This window comes from Gracilinanus agilis, chromosome 3 (genome assembly GCF_016433145.1).
Source record: "Gracilinanus agilis isolate LMUSP501 chromosome 3, AgileGrace, whole genome shotgun sequence".
Taxonomy (NCBI): domain Eukaryota; kingdom Metazoa; phylum Chordata; class Mammalia; order Didelphimorphia; family Didelphidae; genus Gracilinanus; species Gracilinanus agilis.
In genome coordinates this window covers 266,124,443-266,140,276 of record NC_058132.1, presented here as the reverse complement: position 1 = coordinate 266,140,276, position 15,834 = coordinate 266,124,443, and the positions used below count along the sequence as shown (strand labels likewise).

The following is a 15,834-nucleotide window of genomic DNA, read 5'->3' as shown; positions in this document are numbered from 1 at the left end:
TTCCCCTTTGCCCCCAACTACCAAGTGAGAAAGCTTTTAGCATTGTTCAGTTGTAAAAAAGAATACTATGTTATGGTTTTGGATACATACTTTTTATTATTTTATGTAAGTGTCTTTTTATTCATATATTTTATATGTATTAGGAAATAATGCTTTATTTTTATCTAGTCTTTTCCTAAAGATTATGATATAATCATATAGTCTGCTTTTTTTAAATTGAGGATAAAATGTATGATATTAAATGCTTTCTCTGATTTATACCACCTATTTATAAATATTTGGTCACAATGGGCAATGTTTTGATGCATTGCTGTATGAAGGAAATTGACTTTTCTTCCCTCTCCTGGGCAGCACTGGCAAAATAGAAAGCCATAGTTGGCTCATGAGACATGACGCGTGAGAGTTAGTGGGCAGAGAGAAGGTATGATAAATTGAGGCAAGAGTGGATTCCACTCTCTTTTCTTCTCAGTTTGTTGCTGACTGAACTTTCCTGCATAGGTTTTTGTAAGGGGCCTTAATGGTGGCTGCAAGCTAAATGAAGTAATAAGGAAAGTACCTTTTATAATTTTCCATCTTCCCCCCCAACAACTTTTAATTAATAAAATTATTAATTTATGGCCAGTCTCACAAGTTTTACATTGCTGTCTCCTATTTATGATGCTATATTAGCAATTTTGTATTGATATTCAGTAATGATATTAGTCTAAGTTGTTTTTTTTCCCCAATTGTCTACTGGACATTTCAAACTGGATGTCTCAGGGACTTCTCAAACTCAACATGATCCAAACTAAATTGTTTTATTTGAACTGAAACCTCCCCTCTTCCAAAATTCCATATTTCTACTGAAGGTACTACCATTCTTCCAATCTTTCTGGTTCATAATTCTAGCCTCTTGCTTGACTCCTTGCTGTCTCTCATGCTGTGCTAATCAGTTAACAAATCTTACCATTTCTACCTCAACAACTTCTCTCAATCCCTTTTCTCTAATCACTTAGCTACCACCTTAGTTCAAACCTCATCACCTCTTGCTAGATTATTGCAGCAGCTTAATAATTGGTATCCTTGCCTTAAGACTTCACAACTCTATTCCCTACTGCTGCCAAAGTAATTTTCTTAAGTACAAGACCTCACTTACTTTTCCTGAATTCATTCAGGTGGTTCTCTACTACCTCTAAGATAAAACACAAAGCCTCTTACAAGTTGGTCTCTCTACCTGAGTTTCCAATATCACTGAGCTTTGCCTCCCCCTTTCACAGTGTGCAATCTAGCACAATTTTGGCTGTCCCCCATACTTAGAATGCATTCTCTCCTTTCCTTTCATTAAAGAATTTTTCTCTTGCAGCTCAATCATCACATTCTACATGAAGTCATACCCCAATTTCCCCAACTACCTAGTGTCCTTTCTCCTTTTTAGCTAACACCATTATATTTATTTGTCTTTATTCTTTTCATATGTATTCTATATGTACTTATATATGTATCTCTCTCCTCTATTCTAAGTGCCTTGAAAGTAGGGACTATTTATTTCTTTGTACTGTATCCTTAGCAACTAGTGCAGTAATTAGCATTTAGTACTTAATAAATAATAAGTAAATTAAAAAATAAATAATAAAGGCACTTAATAAATGCTTGTTGATTTTCAGCTTTGTCTTCTTTAAGCTCAAGGGATCAATCAAAAGCTTGTATAGCCTACCATCTTTCTATATATTAAAATAGCCTATGTATCATAGAAATGACTTATTCTTTAAAAATTAACTTGATAGAATTTCCTCAAGAATCCGTGTAGTCACCTCTCTTCTTTATTAGGAATGGGTTGGACATAAGTCCTCCCTAGTCATTGGTCTTCCAGTGACAGCAATCATTTATTCTGCTCTAAAGCCAATTCCTCTGCTCTCATTCGGTTAGTCTGAACCTATATATTTTTATGGGGATGGGTAACCACCTAACCACTAATTCTATAAGGGGCCATATTATTTCCACAGTAACTGTGGGGTCTTGATGAGAAGGCTGATATTATCTTTATGTACCTTGAAGGAGAACTAACAACCTAGTTTATTTCTCCTCCTGTACTCATGGTTTCTAGATAAATGGAAGCATTTAAAAATCATCAGCATCATTGATAAGATATAATTTAAGGCTTACATTATGAGGGACAGTGAAGAACATGTAAACCACAAGACAAAACTTGGGAGTTTTCCTCAAAGATGACATTTTTGCTAATTGACCAAGAACCCTAGAATGCTTAAAAATGTCTCAGTTGAGAGGCTTTAAAAAACTTACCTCCTTCATGGAGCTTTTTGACCACTAACTCCACATCTGCTAATGAATGCATGCTGATTAGGTCACTGTGGTTGGATGTGCATTCTGCATTTGCCTCATCCCAGGAACCACTTTTATTTACCAGCAGATAGCAAAATCCATTGTTTGGCACCCAGCCTGGATCACAGAGGGTCTCTAAATATGTCCAGACATCTGGGGGAAAAAGAAGTTGTTTATATTTGTAGGATTAGGAAACTATAAGATCAGGGGTCAGTGGCAATGTAGTCTCCTCAATCCCTGGTCTTTGGAGAAACAGATAGGCTTGACTGGATGGGAGGGGCAGGAGCCTGTGGAGTACTTCTTCATCTCCCCCCCCCCCCCCACCCTCTAAGCAGTTGGAAATCAGTTAACTGCCTGGTTATGGAGGATATTCTGGCTTGATAACTTCTGGGCCAAAATGGTAAGTGGACAAAGGCTAAACCCCTTGTGATGATAACTTTCTTTGTTTGAATCTACTCTCTCACAAGATAGAAATGTATGGGGATAAGTCTTCAGCAAAAGTCTTCAGGCCCCCCCAGGGAAAAGGCAGTTACAGCCCCTGCTTAGATGAAATGCTTGGCTCGATGAAAGGAAGGTAGTAAATATAATCCTTAACAAACTATACACGAACACTATCTCTCACAAATGGAATATATTTAATGATTTCAGGGAACAGGAGAAGGGAAACAGTTTAAGGAAAGAAGAGGGAAGGTAATTTGGCTAAAACTATTAACTGTAGGCTAATAAGACATTCCCCTTGGGGGAGGAATATAACTTGAATGGCTGAAACCTAATCAAACCCCCTAAATATCTTCCTTCTAAAACCTAAACTACTAAATTGAAGGTAGACTGAGATTTTGCTTGAAGGTCTGTTTTAGTGGTTGCTATCAAGGTAAAGCAGCCTTGGCTGTCAAAGACTGAATTACACAGCCCAGAGCTACACAGATTGTTGCTCTGCTCAGAGCCAAGAGCAAAGAGTCAGGATCCTGCAAGAAGGGTGACTTGCATTTTTATATCAGGACTCTAACTGCCTTTAACTGCCCCCTCTCTTAGAGTTCTGGGGGACACTATGGAATTCTGTGATGCAGCTTGAACCCCTCTCAGATATATGGATCCCACAATATTCCATTGAAGACACATCCATCTTGAGCAGATAGTTTCATGCATGTTCTCCCTTCTGAAAATGTAAGTCTTTGGAGATAACCATGATGGATGGTTTTAGTAGGTACAGAAATATGAATATAAGACAGAAAAGTGGCTTTAGCAGGGACATACCTAACTTAGCCATACTGGGCAAATGTGGGGAGGAGAGAAGCAACAGGAAACACTGAAAAGAAATTATCCTTTAGTCTCTTGCTGGCAAATGGAGTCTAGAATAAGTGAATCTAGCTTTGTGCACACAGCTGTTTAGGCTCACCATTAGTATTGTAACATCCATGATCTTAAGTGGGGTGAAACTATCTCATAGAATTCCATAGGACCCCCCAGAACTCCAGTAGAGGGGGCAGTTGGGGCAGTTAAGAATGTGACTCTAAAAAGCCAGGACTCCCAGTTTGCAAGGATACTCTTTTGGGGGGTTCAAGGGAGGCTGGGAAGTAGGGTAGGATTGCTCTTCTTGTTAGCTCATCTCTGATCTCAGGGAGCAGGGTGTTTCTTTGTGGTTTGTTCCATAAAGACTATTCCAGGCTCTATGCACTGGGAAAATACTTCACCTGCAGTATCTCAATTAATTTCTAATTAAATAGATCTTCAATCAAGATTGCCTTCACCATCTTAAACTTAACATTGATTAAGAGAAAAGTTAGTTTGTGAGGGAGATAGAAGTTAAGTTATTCAAACATATTCCCCTCTGAGGAATGTGTATCTAACAAGTTTCCTGAAGATACTAGGTTGCTTGCCTCACCCTCAACCCTAAAATTTACCTCCCCTTTCCCTGTTTTCCTGAAATTAATAAATCCCTTCCCTTGTTAAGTTTGAGAGCCTGTGTGAAGTTATACTTGAGTTATACCCACCTATAGCTATCATTACCTAAGCAGAATCTTCATCCAAGCAAGCACTGGAACAACTGTTAATCAGAGAGCAAGTCTGCTGTATTTAGAAGGCATCCTGAACCTTTATCAATCTCAGGTTTTGGAGAATAATCTTCTAAAAGTGGAAGTTGCTAATCTCAACGGGATTATTTCCTATCTCTCTACCAATTTAGCCCTGGATTAGCCAAACCTAAACAGCCTCTATTTCTTGATCTAAAGGGGATTCAGCTAAAACTGTTACTCCTTCTGCTTCAACTGCCTCAGGAGGGGAAGGAGAAAGAATTCTACTGACTCTCACCCCTCCCCCTTTCTAGGATAGCCTGCTTGGTCCTCTGCACTGACTCCATTACCAACCATTACCAATCTGAATCAATCTTACAGTATCTGTAACAAGAATTTATTCTAAGCCAGTGAGGCCAAGCACCACCATTTTATTTTCTTATTCTTTTTCTTAAATCCCCTTTCATCTTAGTGTCAATACTGTTAATTGGTTCCAAAGCAAAAGAGCAGCAAGGGCTCCAGTGATGGACAAACTATTCCCCGAGTGCCAGATCCAGGCCATAGTTTGCCCATCACTGCCTAGGCAATGGAAGTTAAGTAATTTGACTAGGGTTGCGCAGCTAAGAGGTGTCTGGGGATACATTTGAACCCAGGACCTTTGGTATCTAGGCCTAGCTTTCAATCCACTGAACCATGTAGTTGCCCCTGGTTCTCCAACCCAACCACCATTTTATTATAGCATTATAGCATATTAGTGGTAACAAAAGGAGATTAAAAGTTGGAATAACGTAAACAATAAATCCAATTTTCCCCATTTATCCTCTTCTCCCTTCCCCTCAGGCATTAGCCATTCCTCTTAACTTAACTTTTATGGGTATCATTGAGCTAAATTCCCAAAATTAGAAATTGAGGGAAGGAAAAGAAAATCAGAGCACTATTCAGTATAACTTCTAAATGTGCATATGTGGTCTTGGAATGTCTGTTGTTAGAAAGTGCCATCAGTAGACCTTTGCTTCTCTCTTAGATGCCTTCAGGGAGGACTTGGGATCCTTTTGTAGGACCTCAGTGACCTTATTTTGTCTCAACTAGAAGCTGCTAACCAATAGCCTACAGTAGAGTGCCACAGTTTCCCCAAAGAGCCCAATCCAACATTTATTGAATCGATCATATATAAGAACTGGCCCAGCCTCTAAAGTTATTTAAACAAAATAAAAACCAGTCCCTGCCTTTAAAGGACATATATGCTGTGTGTGTGTGTGTGTGTGTATGGGATGGGGAGGAGGAACATGGCATATAATATACAGTTGCATAAATGATATTTTAAAGGAGAGAAAATTAGCTCTGAAAAAGGAGGATCAGGGAAGACTTCCGTCATAGCAGTAAGCTCATGAATTGAGCCTTTTATGAAGCTAGGCATTCTAAAATGTCATGATGTCAAGGAGGGAATACCTCCAGGTTTAAGGATAGCAGGTACAAAATGCCAGAGGCAGTAGACAAAATGCCAAACTCAGGAAATAGCAAGCAGGTCAGTTCACCAGGGATACTTAGTGTGTGAAAAGATATAAAGTGAAAAAACCTTGGAAAAACAGAATGGTACCTGGTCATATAGGGTTTTAAATGGCAAGCTGAAGAGCTTATTCTCTATTTTACCTTAAAGATAACAGGGAGCCACTGAAGTTTTTTGAGCAGGATAGTGTCATGATTAGACTTGGACTTTAGAAAGTATATTTTGACAGCTATGTGAAGGACTGATTGGAGAAGGGAGTGACTGAAAGCCATTAATTCAAAAAGAAGTCTGCAGCAATAATCCAGGTGAGAAGTGATGAGGTTTTGTGCTAGGGTGATGGCTGTGAGAGTAGAGCAGGGGTCGGCAACGTATAGCTCTGGAGCCATATCTGGCTCTTTTGAGGGCCAGATACGGCTCTTTCTGCAGGAGCCATAAAGTCAATTTTTTTTTCAGGCGCTGTTACAGGAGCACGCACTGTGAGCACTGTACGGCTCTCACGAAATTAGATTTTAAAAAATGTGGCTTTGATGGCTCTCACGGCCAAAAAGGTTGCCAACCCCTGAAGTAGAGAGAAGGGATGAAGAATGAAATTCTGAAGAGGAAGAATTTAGCAACTGACTACATTTGGGGCGGGGGCAAGGGAAAGGAAAGAGTTGAATATGACTCCAAAACTGCTGCGAAGCTGAGCAATTGGAAAGATGGTATGGCCCTCAAATTTTGGAGAAGGAAAAAGTTTGGGAGGAAGGTGATGAGTTTAATTTGGCCTTGCAGAGATACAGGAAGAGTCTGGGAAAATTTTGGCTTACTTCACAGCCAACCAATAGCTCATAGTTTTGTTTTTTTTTTTAAATCATGAATGTTATTAAGTAGCTACAATGTGCCAAGCACTGCTACAAAGACAAAAGAAAACAGTCCTTGCACTCATGGAACTTATATAAGTATTTACAAAGTCTGCTCATAGTTTTAAAGGAAAAAACTTAGGTTAGAATATATATTTTTGGATTTGATATTTTTTCCTCCAAATTAGGAATTCTTTTGTACTGTGGGACTCTAGATCACCTTGCATTTGATCACTGTGTCATCTGGTGTGAAACTTCACTGTTGAGAAACTTGCCATAAATTAGTCTAAACAAAATTAACCTGGATAATACTTTTGAAGGCTTAGTGACAACTAATCCTGTCTGGTTGCTAGAGAGTCTAATCCCATTTAAATAACCATTCTATTATTTAGTCATATCTCTAGAAACTAGGGAACCACATGTGAAAATTTACTACATTTATTGCCTAGTATAGCTTTGCTTCTCATTTGCCAAAACATGGAGATAGATACATACTCTATTGACCTCACCTGGTTCACCTTAATCTTAAAGACCAATTCAACAAGGCCATATTGTTAATAGGAACTATAAATAAATCCTTTCTAGAAAACAAAACTTTATTATCTAGACCTTTTCAACATCTAAAGCATCAGTGTACTTGGATGAAGACGATCTGGATGAAGGCACTCTAGATTTATTGACTTTATTTCCCACAAAACTATGATTTTTAAGTCTTGTTTGCAAATAACACCAACAAAAAAAAGGGAGGTGGGGAGGGTTACCTGATGAGTTCGATGTCTCATTCAGTTGCTTCTTACAGACATATGGGAACTGAGCTTCACATGGAAAACTTTGCCATTGACCTGATTCTGCATTCATTATCACACAACTTGAGCCACCTATTGTAGGTGAACTGGGAGTTTCTTAAGAGTTGGGGGAAGAAAAAAAAAGAGTGGGGTGAGGAGGAGAGATTTAGTGTTCAGTTAGTGAAGAAGAGGAAATGATGGGTATTTCTGGACTTCTGCTTTTACATAGGAGAACGAGAACACAGGATAATAAAACTTTAATTAATTGCAATCCAACTAACACCCCATAAAGAACCTTTGATACTGGTTGAAGGAATGATGGAATAAAAAAGTACAAGATCATTTTTAACCTCTAGGAGGTGATAGAGAACAGTAAGAGAAGAGAAAAGCAGCTTAAAAATGGGTAGCCAGGAATGCTGGGGTGGGAGGAAGGCTTAGGGGAAGAGGTCAATTATAAATTCAATTTTCTTATCCTTTTCTTCTATCTCTCCCCTTTGCCAAAAAACCTCAAGGATATTACGTGGGATGTATCAGGAAATCCACCAAATGGAAAGGGTGGTGAAACAATTAAAACTTGAAAGATCCTTCTTCCCACTTTCATAATGATCTCACAAAGCTTTCCACTTTGGAGACTTGTACATATTGAGGCAGAAGTTGACATAGAAATGTGACCTTAGAGGTGCCACAAGAAGGTGACTTTTATGGGCTGGAAATGCCCCCTGACTTTTGAAGGGAAGAATGAATGGGGTATAAAGATCAACAATGGGGGCAATGTGAGGTATTGTCTCTGTCACTCAAATCTTGTTAACTTTTAAGGCTGGAACATTCTAGAATCTGAACTGCTTTACCTAGGTTGGCTTGGATGTGTGCGCTCTGGCGCTCTCTCTCTCTCTCTCTCTCTCTCTCTCTCTCTCTCTCTCTCTCTCACCCCTTAACTTCTGTGTATTGGCTCCTAGGAGGAAGAGTGGTAAGGGTGGGCAATGGGGGTCAAGTGACTTGCCCAGGGTCACACAGCTGGGAAGTGTTTGAGGCCGGATTTGAATCTAGGACCTCCCTTCTCTAGGCCTGACTCTCACTCCACTGAGCTACCCAGCTGCCCCCTTAAGCTCTTAACAAATGTTTGTTGATTGACTGCCAAACTTTCCCAGAACATCCATTTCTGGGAGAGTACTATATACAAATGGACTTTTTTGATTTTATTAGAGTGAGAATATCCCTATGCATTGGCATTTACTTTTTAATAGTTAAAAATTTTGTAGTCATCAGTATAGTTTAATCCTAGGTGTTTTAAAAGTATTAATCCCTACTTTCAAAAACAGATTTCTAAGCATGGGAACCATTTTTCAGAGGTTGTCTGTCAAGATTTCTTGATAAAAGCAAAAACATCCTGGGGCTCACAAGACTAATTCTGCTGGAGAATATAGGGCATAGTTTCAGTGATGAATGCCAGCCCTGAGGTGTAAATTTAAATTTGGGATCTCTCTTCAAAGGGCTCATTTTCCCCAAAAAATACCTGAACAGGTATCTCATCCTGATAGTAACCCAATGATTTTCTTGGATTGTGTGCTAAGTTATTTTGCTCCCATTAAAAAAAAAAAGATATAATTCACAGGCCAGCAAGAAATGTTCTCATCTTTCTGAGTTCAAATCCAGCTCAGACACTTACTATTGGACTATGGGCAGGTCATTTAACCCTGTTTGCTTTAGTTTCCTCATATGTTAATTGCATTATAGAAGGAAATGGCAAACCACTCCAGCATCTTTGCTAAGAAAACCCCAAATGGAGTCACAGAACCAGGCACAACTGGAACAACTTAATAACCCTTTTAAAATATAAAGTACAAGTCTAAAGAGTCATGAGTGTCATAAATTTTCAGTCATCTGGGGATGAAGATTGAGGAGGGAGTCAAAGTAAAGAAAAAGGGTGGAAAGAGTTACCTGGATTCCAGTTGAGAAAATTTAGTGGGGTGTGATCAGACCACTCCCAACCTTTTGAAGAGTCTAGTTGATTTAAACCAATCCAGAACATTTTGGGGATCCCTTTTTTATCTGTAAAGATTAAAAAGATGCCCATTGAGTTATCTGATTGGGATTGAGGTTATTAGCACCACTTAACAATCTAAAGAACTCTAGTTTAAGTTGGAATTCAATTTTGAATCCTCTAAAAATATCACGATGTGAACAGAGCAATACAACCTCTTCCGGTTACTAACACATTCTCTGAATATCTGGTGAGTTGATACAACTTAGATTTCTGAGTACTATTCTCCAGTGCTGTGCTTCTGATATCCTCTCCAAACTTTATTCTTAATAGAACTGAAAAGTAGTAGTTAGCAAAAAAGACAGACGCTGCTCTTTTGCTCTTATCACTCCCTCTCTGTCCCCAAGGTTTGAAGGACACAGCACAGTACTCAAAATACTCCCTTGCTTTCACTACTTTCCCATGCTGAACTAAACTCCATGATTTTAAAAGTTCTCACACTTTAACCCATCTTTTGAATTGTGTGAAAGTTTTTTTTATTAAAATAAAACTTAGATAAAATAAGGTCTCAGTAACCTTGGGTGTTGTTTAAACTAGGTGAAATCCATGTATAGAAAATATTTTCCACGTGCTAATTTCCCATGTAACCTCGAGTTCTATGTTTTGATTTTGAAATGTGGCCCATGGGGCCACAAAGAGTTGGAAACAACTGAAAAACATCAAAAATTGAGCCTGAAATCTTAAGCTTTAGAGCTAGGAGAAATGAAAGAACATATACTAGGGATGACTCTCTGGGCCTTACTTTTGCCATCTGTAAAATGGAGAAGTTGGACTGGTTGATTTCTAAGGTCCCTTCAAAGACCTTTTTGATTTGTCAAAGTGGTGTGTGATTTAAGTATTTACTGAATACCTAATAAACAGCATGGTACAAATAAATGTGTATGTGTCTGGGTGTGGGTGTATGTGTATGTAAGAGTTTAATTAATTTATAATTATATAATTTGTTATATAAATATACATATATTATGAATTATATAATTTAAATATAATTTAAAGATTATACGAAGAGAAGAGAGCATCATATAGGGTCCTTTTTTTTTTAACCTTCCTTTCCATCTTAGAATTAACCCTATGTGTTAGTTCTAGGGCAGAAGAGTGGTAAGGGCTAGCCAATTGAGATTAAGCGACTTTCCCAGAATCACACAGCTATTAATATTATAATATAATATAATATAATATTAGATAAGATAATATTATAATGTGATATAATATTAGATAGTCCCATGCAAGAGCCCTCTTCTTGTCCTTCCCATACATCACAAAGACAGACAGAGTTAGGAAGGAAAAGGAAAAGGAAGAAAACTCTGAGAGGACAAACATAATGAGGCTGCTTCCTTTTCTAAAAACAACACACTCTAGGCTACTTTTTCATAGTTTTCAATATTATGGTTTTGTCTAACACATTCTTATCAATGGGAAATGATGATATCTTTTGAATCTTGCCCAATAAAAATAAGTATAAACAAACAAAAAAAACCTGCACCTCCATCATATAGAGTCTTGAGAGATATCTACAGTCAAGGAATTCACAAGATCCAGCAAAAAAACTGAGGACAGAAGTAGCTATGTGGCTCAGTGGATTGAGAGCCAGGGCTGAAGACTAGAGGTCCTGGGTTCAAATTTGACCTCAGAAACTAACTAGCTGTGTGACTCTGGGCAAGTCATTTAACTCCAGTTGCCTAACCCTTACCACTCTTCTGCCCTGGAACCAGTACACAGTACTGATTCTAAGACAGAAGGTATGGATTTAAAAAATATATATTTTATTAAAAGAAAGAAACTGAGGATTATTCAGACAAATCAGAGATGAACCAAGAGTGAAGAATCACAAAAACCCAGGAAGGAAAGAGTATCTAGGAAGAGAAGGTAATCAACAGTGTCAAATGCTACAGGTCAAGAAGAGTGAGGATTGAGCAAGAGCTATTATATTTGGTAATTAAGAGATCATAAACTTTATAGAAAGATAACTTTAGAGAAAGAAGTATCAGTTGAATGATGAGGTCAGGTCAGAGTACAGAGGGTTTAAAATAGAATAAAAGAAGATAAAATGAAAGCATTGAGTGTAGAAGACATTCTCAAAGTATTTAGCTAGCAAAGGGGAAGGAGAGATACAGGAAGGCTTGTGTGTTAGGGGCATGGCCAATCTTGTGGCAGCTGAAGTAAAGTGGAGGTGTAAGTCATGGGAGCAGACTGAAGGACTAAAGGTTGGAGTATTTAGAGGAATATTAATATACTTGTTGACATCCTCCAGTAGGAGAGTAGGAGTTGAAAGAGGCTAGAAAGTGTCAGGCCAAATCCTGACCTTATTGAGGCTGGAGGGAGAATATTCACACATATATGCACACACATATAAGCACTTTTACAACATAAGACTAGACATTCACACATTTACATTTGTACATGTGTGTACAGATATGTGTACATGTAAAACCTCTTCCTCCCTCCATGCACTTATCATTTTAGGGAAGGTGGGAAAGATAGAAAAAAAATCAGAAAAGAAGACAGAACAGAACAGGCAAACTGTAAGTACTCCAGAAAAAATGTAGATGCAAAGAGGGTGAATAATCCTAATTCAAAGGGGCAGTTGAGTGGTTCAGTGAACAGAGCACTGTTCCTAGAGTCAGGAAGACCTAAGTTCAAATCCAGCTTCGGAAACTTCTTAGCTGTGTTACCCTGGGCAAGTCACTTAATGCTATGTGCCTCCATTTCCTCATCTGTAAAATGAGCTGGAGAAGGAAATGGCAAACCACTTCAGCATCTTTGCCAAGAAAACCCTAAATAGGGTCATGAAGAATCAGACAGGGCTGAAATGGATGAACAATAACAATTCTAATTCCTCAGTCTGCTCTCTCATTCCCATTCACTTCAATCTTACACCACCAATGTCCTGTTCTTGATGTGCCTATCCTTTTTCACCGGACCATCTGGAACTCTGGTCCAAAATCAAAAATTTTCTTTCATCTTATATCACTTCCTCTTTTGCTGCTTCTGCTTTCTGGGATTGAGCTCTCAACAGTCAAATCTAATGGGCTTTTTTCCATCAATATCCATCTTCATATCTCTATCATCTGATACTTCTGACTACTTTCTCCATTCTGGGTTTTTGCAAGTCTGTTCTCTTGGTTTACTTCCTACCTATTTGATTTTTCCTCCTAGGTCTCCTTCACTAGATCTGGTAGATCAACAAAATGTATCTCCCAAGGCTCTCTACACACTTTTGCTTTGTGATCTCATCAACTCCCACAGGTTCAATTATCATCCCTACATAGATGATTCCCAGATCTATTTATTTGCTAAGCCAATCTCTCCCTTGAGTTTCTCTCTGTTGGACATCTCAAACTGGATGTCCATGAACATCTCATACTCAACTGACCTAAAACAGAATTTGTTACCTTTTATCCCAAGCTAACTCCTTATCTAGTCTTTTCTATTCTAATCAATAGCATCACCAGTCATATAGGTTCACAACCCTGCTGCCATCCTTGACTCTATTCACATTCTACATGTTCAATTAGTTAGCAAGTTTTGTAATTTCTTTCTCTACAATATCTTTTGTATACATCTTCTCACACAGTAGTTACCCTAGTTCAGGCTATCTTCACCTATCAACTAGACCATTTCTATATCATCCTAAATGGTTTTCCTGCCTCAGGTTCCTATTAACTTCACTGTCCTCTCATCTGCTGCCAGTATGATTTACCTCAAACTAAAACTTACCTAAAACCAGCATGTCTACTCCACATATTATTTCCCTCTACACACTCTGTGTGCTAGACATACTGGCATAGTTGCTGTTCCTCTTACCTGACATTCATCTCTTATCTCCAAGCTGTCCCTCATACCTGAAATGCTCTCCCTTCTAATTTCCATCTCTATGATTCTTTTGCTTCCTATAAGACTCAAACCAAGTGCTTCCACTTGCAGGAACCATTTCCCTGTATCTCCAGATGCTAGGGCTTTACTCTCTAACAAAATATGTTTAACATACAATATTGAGTTACCTTCTTTGTACTCTGTATGTATTTTGTATAAAATGTTATCTCTTCTGAAAGGATATAACATCCTTAAGGTCAGGGACTGTTTTTATGGGTGTTTTCTTTGTGTATCAAATATTAGCACAACACTTCACAAAATAGTAATTCTTTAAAAAAAGTCTCCTGATTGAATGATTAAAGAAGAAAAAGCAAAACCATTATATCACTTCATTTCCATTGTACAACTTAAAGTTGCAATGCTAAACAAGTGTAAAAACCTTAAATTATGCTCCTAGATACATGCAAATCTTATTCTTCCTCCTGATATCCAGTTCCATGCCTATTTTCCTCTCTCCCTTTTAAGTATTTTCCATTCCCCTTTTCAAAGACTTTAAAGCTTACTTCTTCCATAAACCTTTTCAACAAGAATAAATATTGATTCAATAATTATAACTTCTAACCTTTTTCACAATATGGAGTCTACCTGCTATTTTGCAAATTGCACTAAAAGCATATTTTAAATGCATATGATGATTTAAAGTGGGTTAATGTTTTTCTTAATATCCTTTTTAATTGCAGATATTAAAGTTGCCAGAGTATAAATTTGTAGAGTACAGAGATATGTGCTTAAACTTTATGTTGACATTGTTTCTTGTCTGTTATTTCCTTACATGTAATTCAAATTGTACACGTAAAATATTCTATCTATATCTCCTTGGAGTTATCTTACCTTTGAGATGATTTAATTCATCAGCACTTGTGATGCTTACTAAGTCTGCTCCTTGATTTTGACATGATATAAATGCTTCCTTCCATGTAAGAGCTGCCTGGGTATTAAGCTGGTAGCAATGTCCAAATTGCTCATTCTTTTCCCAATTATCTTCACAGCCATCCTCTATTAAAAAGACAACATTTAAAAGACTAAACATTTTTATAAAAGACGACATTTTTATACCCAGCATTTATCCTCTAACTTCAATGTTTGCAGAATTTTATGGATAATGACAAATGATACCATTTATGCGTTTGATAACCTAAATATCACTATAAACAATTGTGATGCCAGCTATCTTTGAAATAGTGAGATGGAAGAAACATCGTTACATTATTTTTCTCATAGGTTCTCACCTTTTAATTCCAAAAGCAACCACCATGAAATACCTTGGTTTATGGAATACAGCTTTATTCGTCTTTTGGTATAGATCAGAGATAGGCAAACTATTCCCTCAGGGCCAGATCCAGGCCCTCACTGATGGGCAAACTATGGCCTGAATCTGGCCCTCAGGGAATAGTTTGCCCATCACTGGTATAGATGATTAAAATATGATAAATAATTTCATTAGGGATTTTTTACAGAAGTAACAATAAATTAACATGGGATCAGTTAATTATAAGTGTAAGGGGGGGCAACTGGGTAGCTCAGTCAATTGAGAGTCAGGCCTAGAGACGGGAGGTCCTAGGTTCAAATCTGGCCTTAGACACTTCCCAGCTGTGTGACCCTGGGTAAGTCACTAGACCCCCATTGCCCACCCTTACTGTTCCACATAGGAGCCAATACACAGAAGTTAAGGGTTTTAAAAAAAGAGTAAGGGAAAATACTGCAGTGTTTGAATTTGAACAAAAGGGTGAACTGAGGCAGATCTCCACAAAAGACAGCATTTATTAGCAGGTGCATGCTACCTGTCAATAAATGGGCCAGTAGCTTGTCTCTATTCATTTAAAAGATTCTGAAAAAAGGACTGTTCCCCTTTTACAGATTTTGGGAAATACAGAACAAAGAACAGAATAGGGTAGATGACATCATGGGAGAGAGTACAAAATGACTGGCTACAGAACTGAGGTACAGGGAACAGTATGATTGTCTGAAAGCTTGGTAATGGATGCTAGCAAGGATTTCCCCTCTTCTTTTCTCAAGAGACTAGGAAGTGCTCATTGTTGGAATCCAGGTGAAAGACAGTGGCCCAGATTTTTGGACAGCAAACCAGACATCCTTGAAGGATGGCTTGGTGGTGTAAAGATAACAGGTCTGAATCTCCTTCTTTCTCACACATTCTTCTAGGTTAGCAAAATTCTTGGAGGTAAGAATAGATCAATGATAAGCAAAAGAGCTGGATTTCTAAACTTAACCCATTACAGACTAGCTGAATTCTGAAGTAAGATTAGATACAAAGAATCATGTCTTATGCAGTTACAGTACAAAAGCAATTACAGTAAAAACAATTAATTTAAAACAGGATCAGTACATGTTACCCTATCAATCTTAATTTTCTTAATACTGAGCTATATTTGTAGAGGCAGCACAGTATAGAACTAAACATTAGTTCAGGTTCTAACTCTTCAATGAACTATCTATATAATTT

The 15,834-nt window shown here is 37.9% G+C and overlaps 1 protein-coding gene across 1 annotated transcript in view; it reads right to left on the bottom strand.

The window, feature by feature from the left end:
- The window catches only part of LY75 (lymphocyte antigen 75), a 129,991-nt gene that overhangs the window by 78,939 nt on the left and 35,218 nt on the right, over positions 1 to 15,834 (bottom strand). The window contains exons 4-7 of the mRNA XM_044669843.1: positions 14,205 to 14,369; positions 9,398 to 9,508; positions 7,436 to 7,576; positions 2,281 to 2,472 (exon numbers count right to left, since the gene is read on the bottom strand). Coding sequence (XP_044525778.1) covers positions 2,281 to 2,472; positions 7,436 to 7,576; positions 9,398 to 9,508; positions 14,205 to 14,369 — 609 coding nt within the window. The remainder of the gene's footprint in view (positions 1 to 2,280; positions 2,473 to 7,435; positions 7,577 to 9,397; positions 9,509 to 14,204; positions 14,370 to 15,834) is intronic.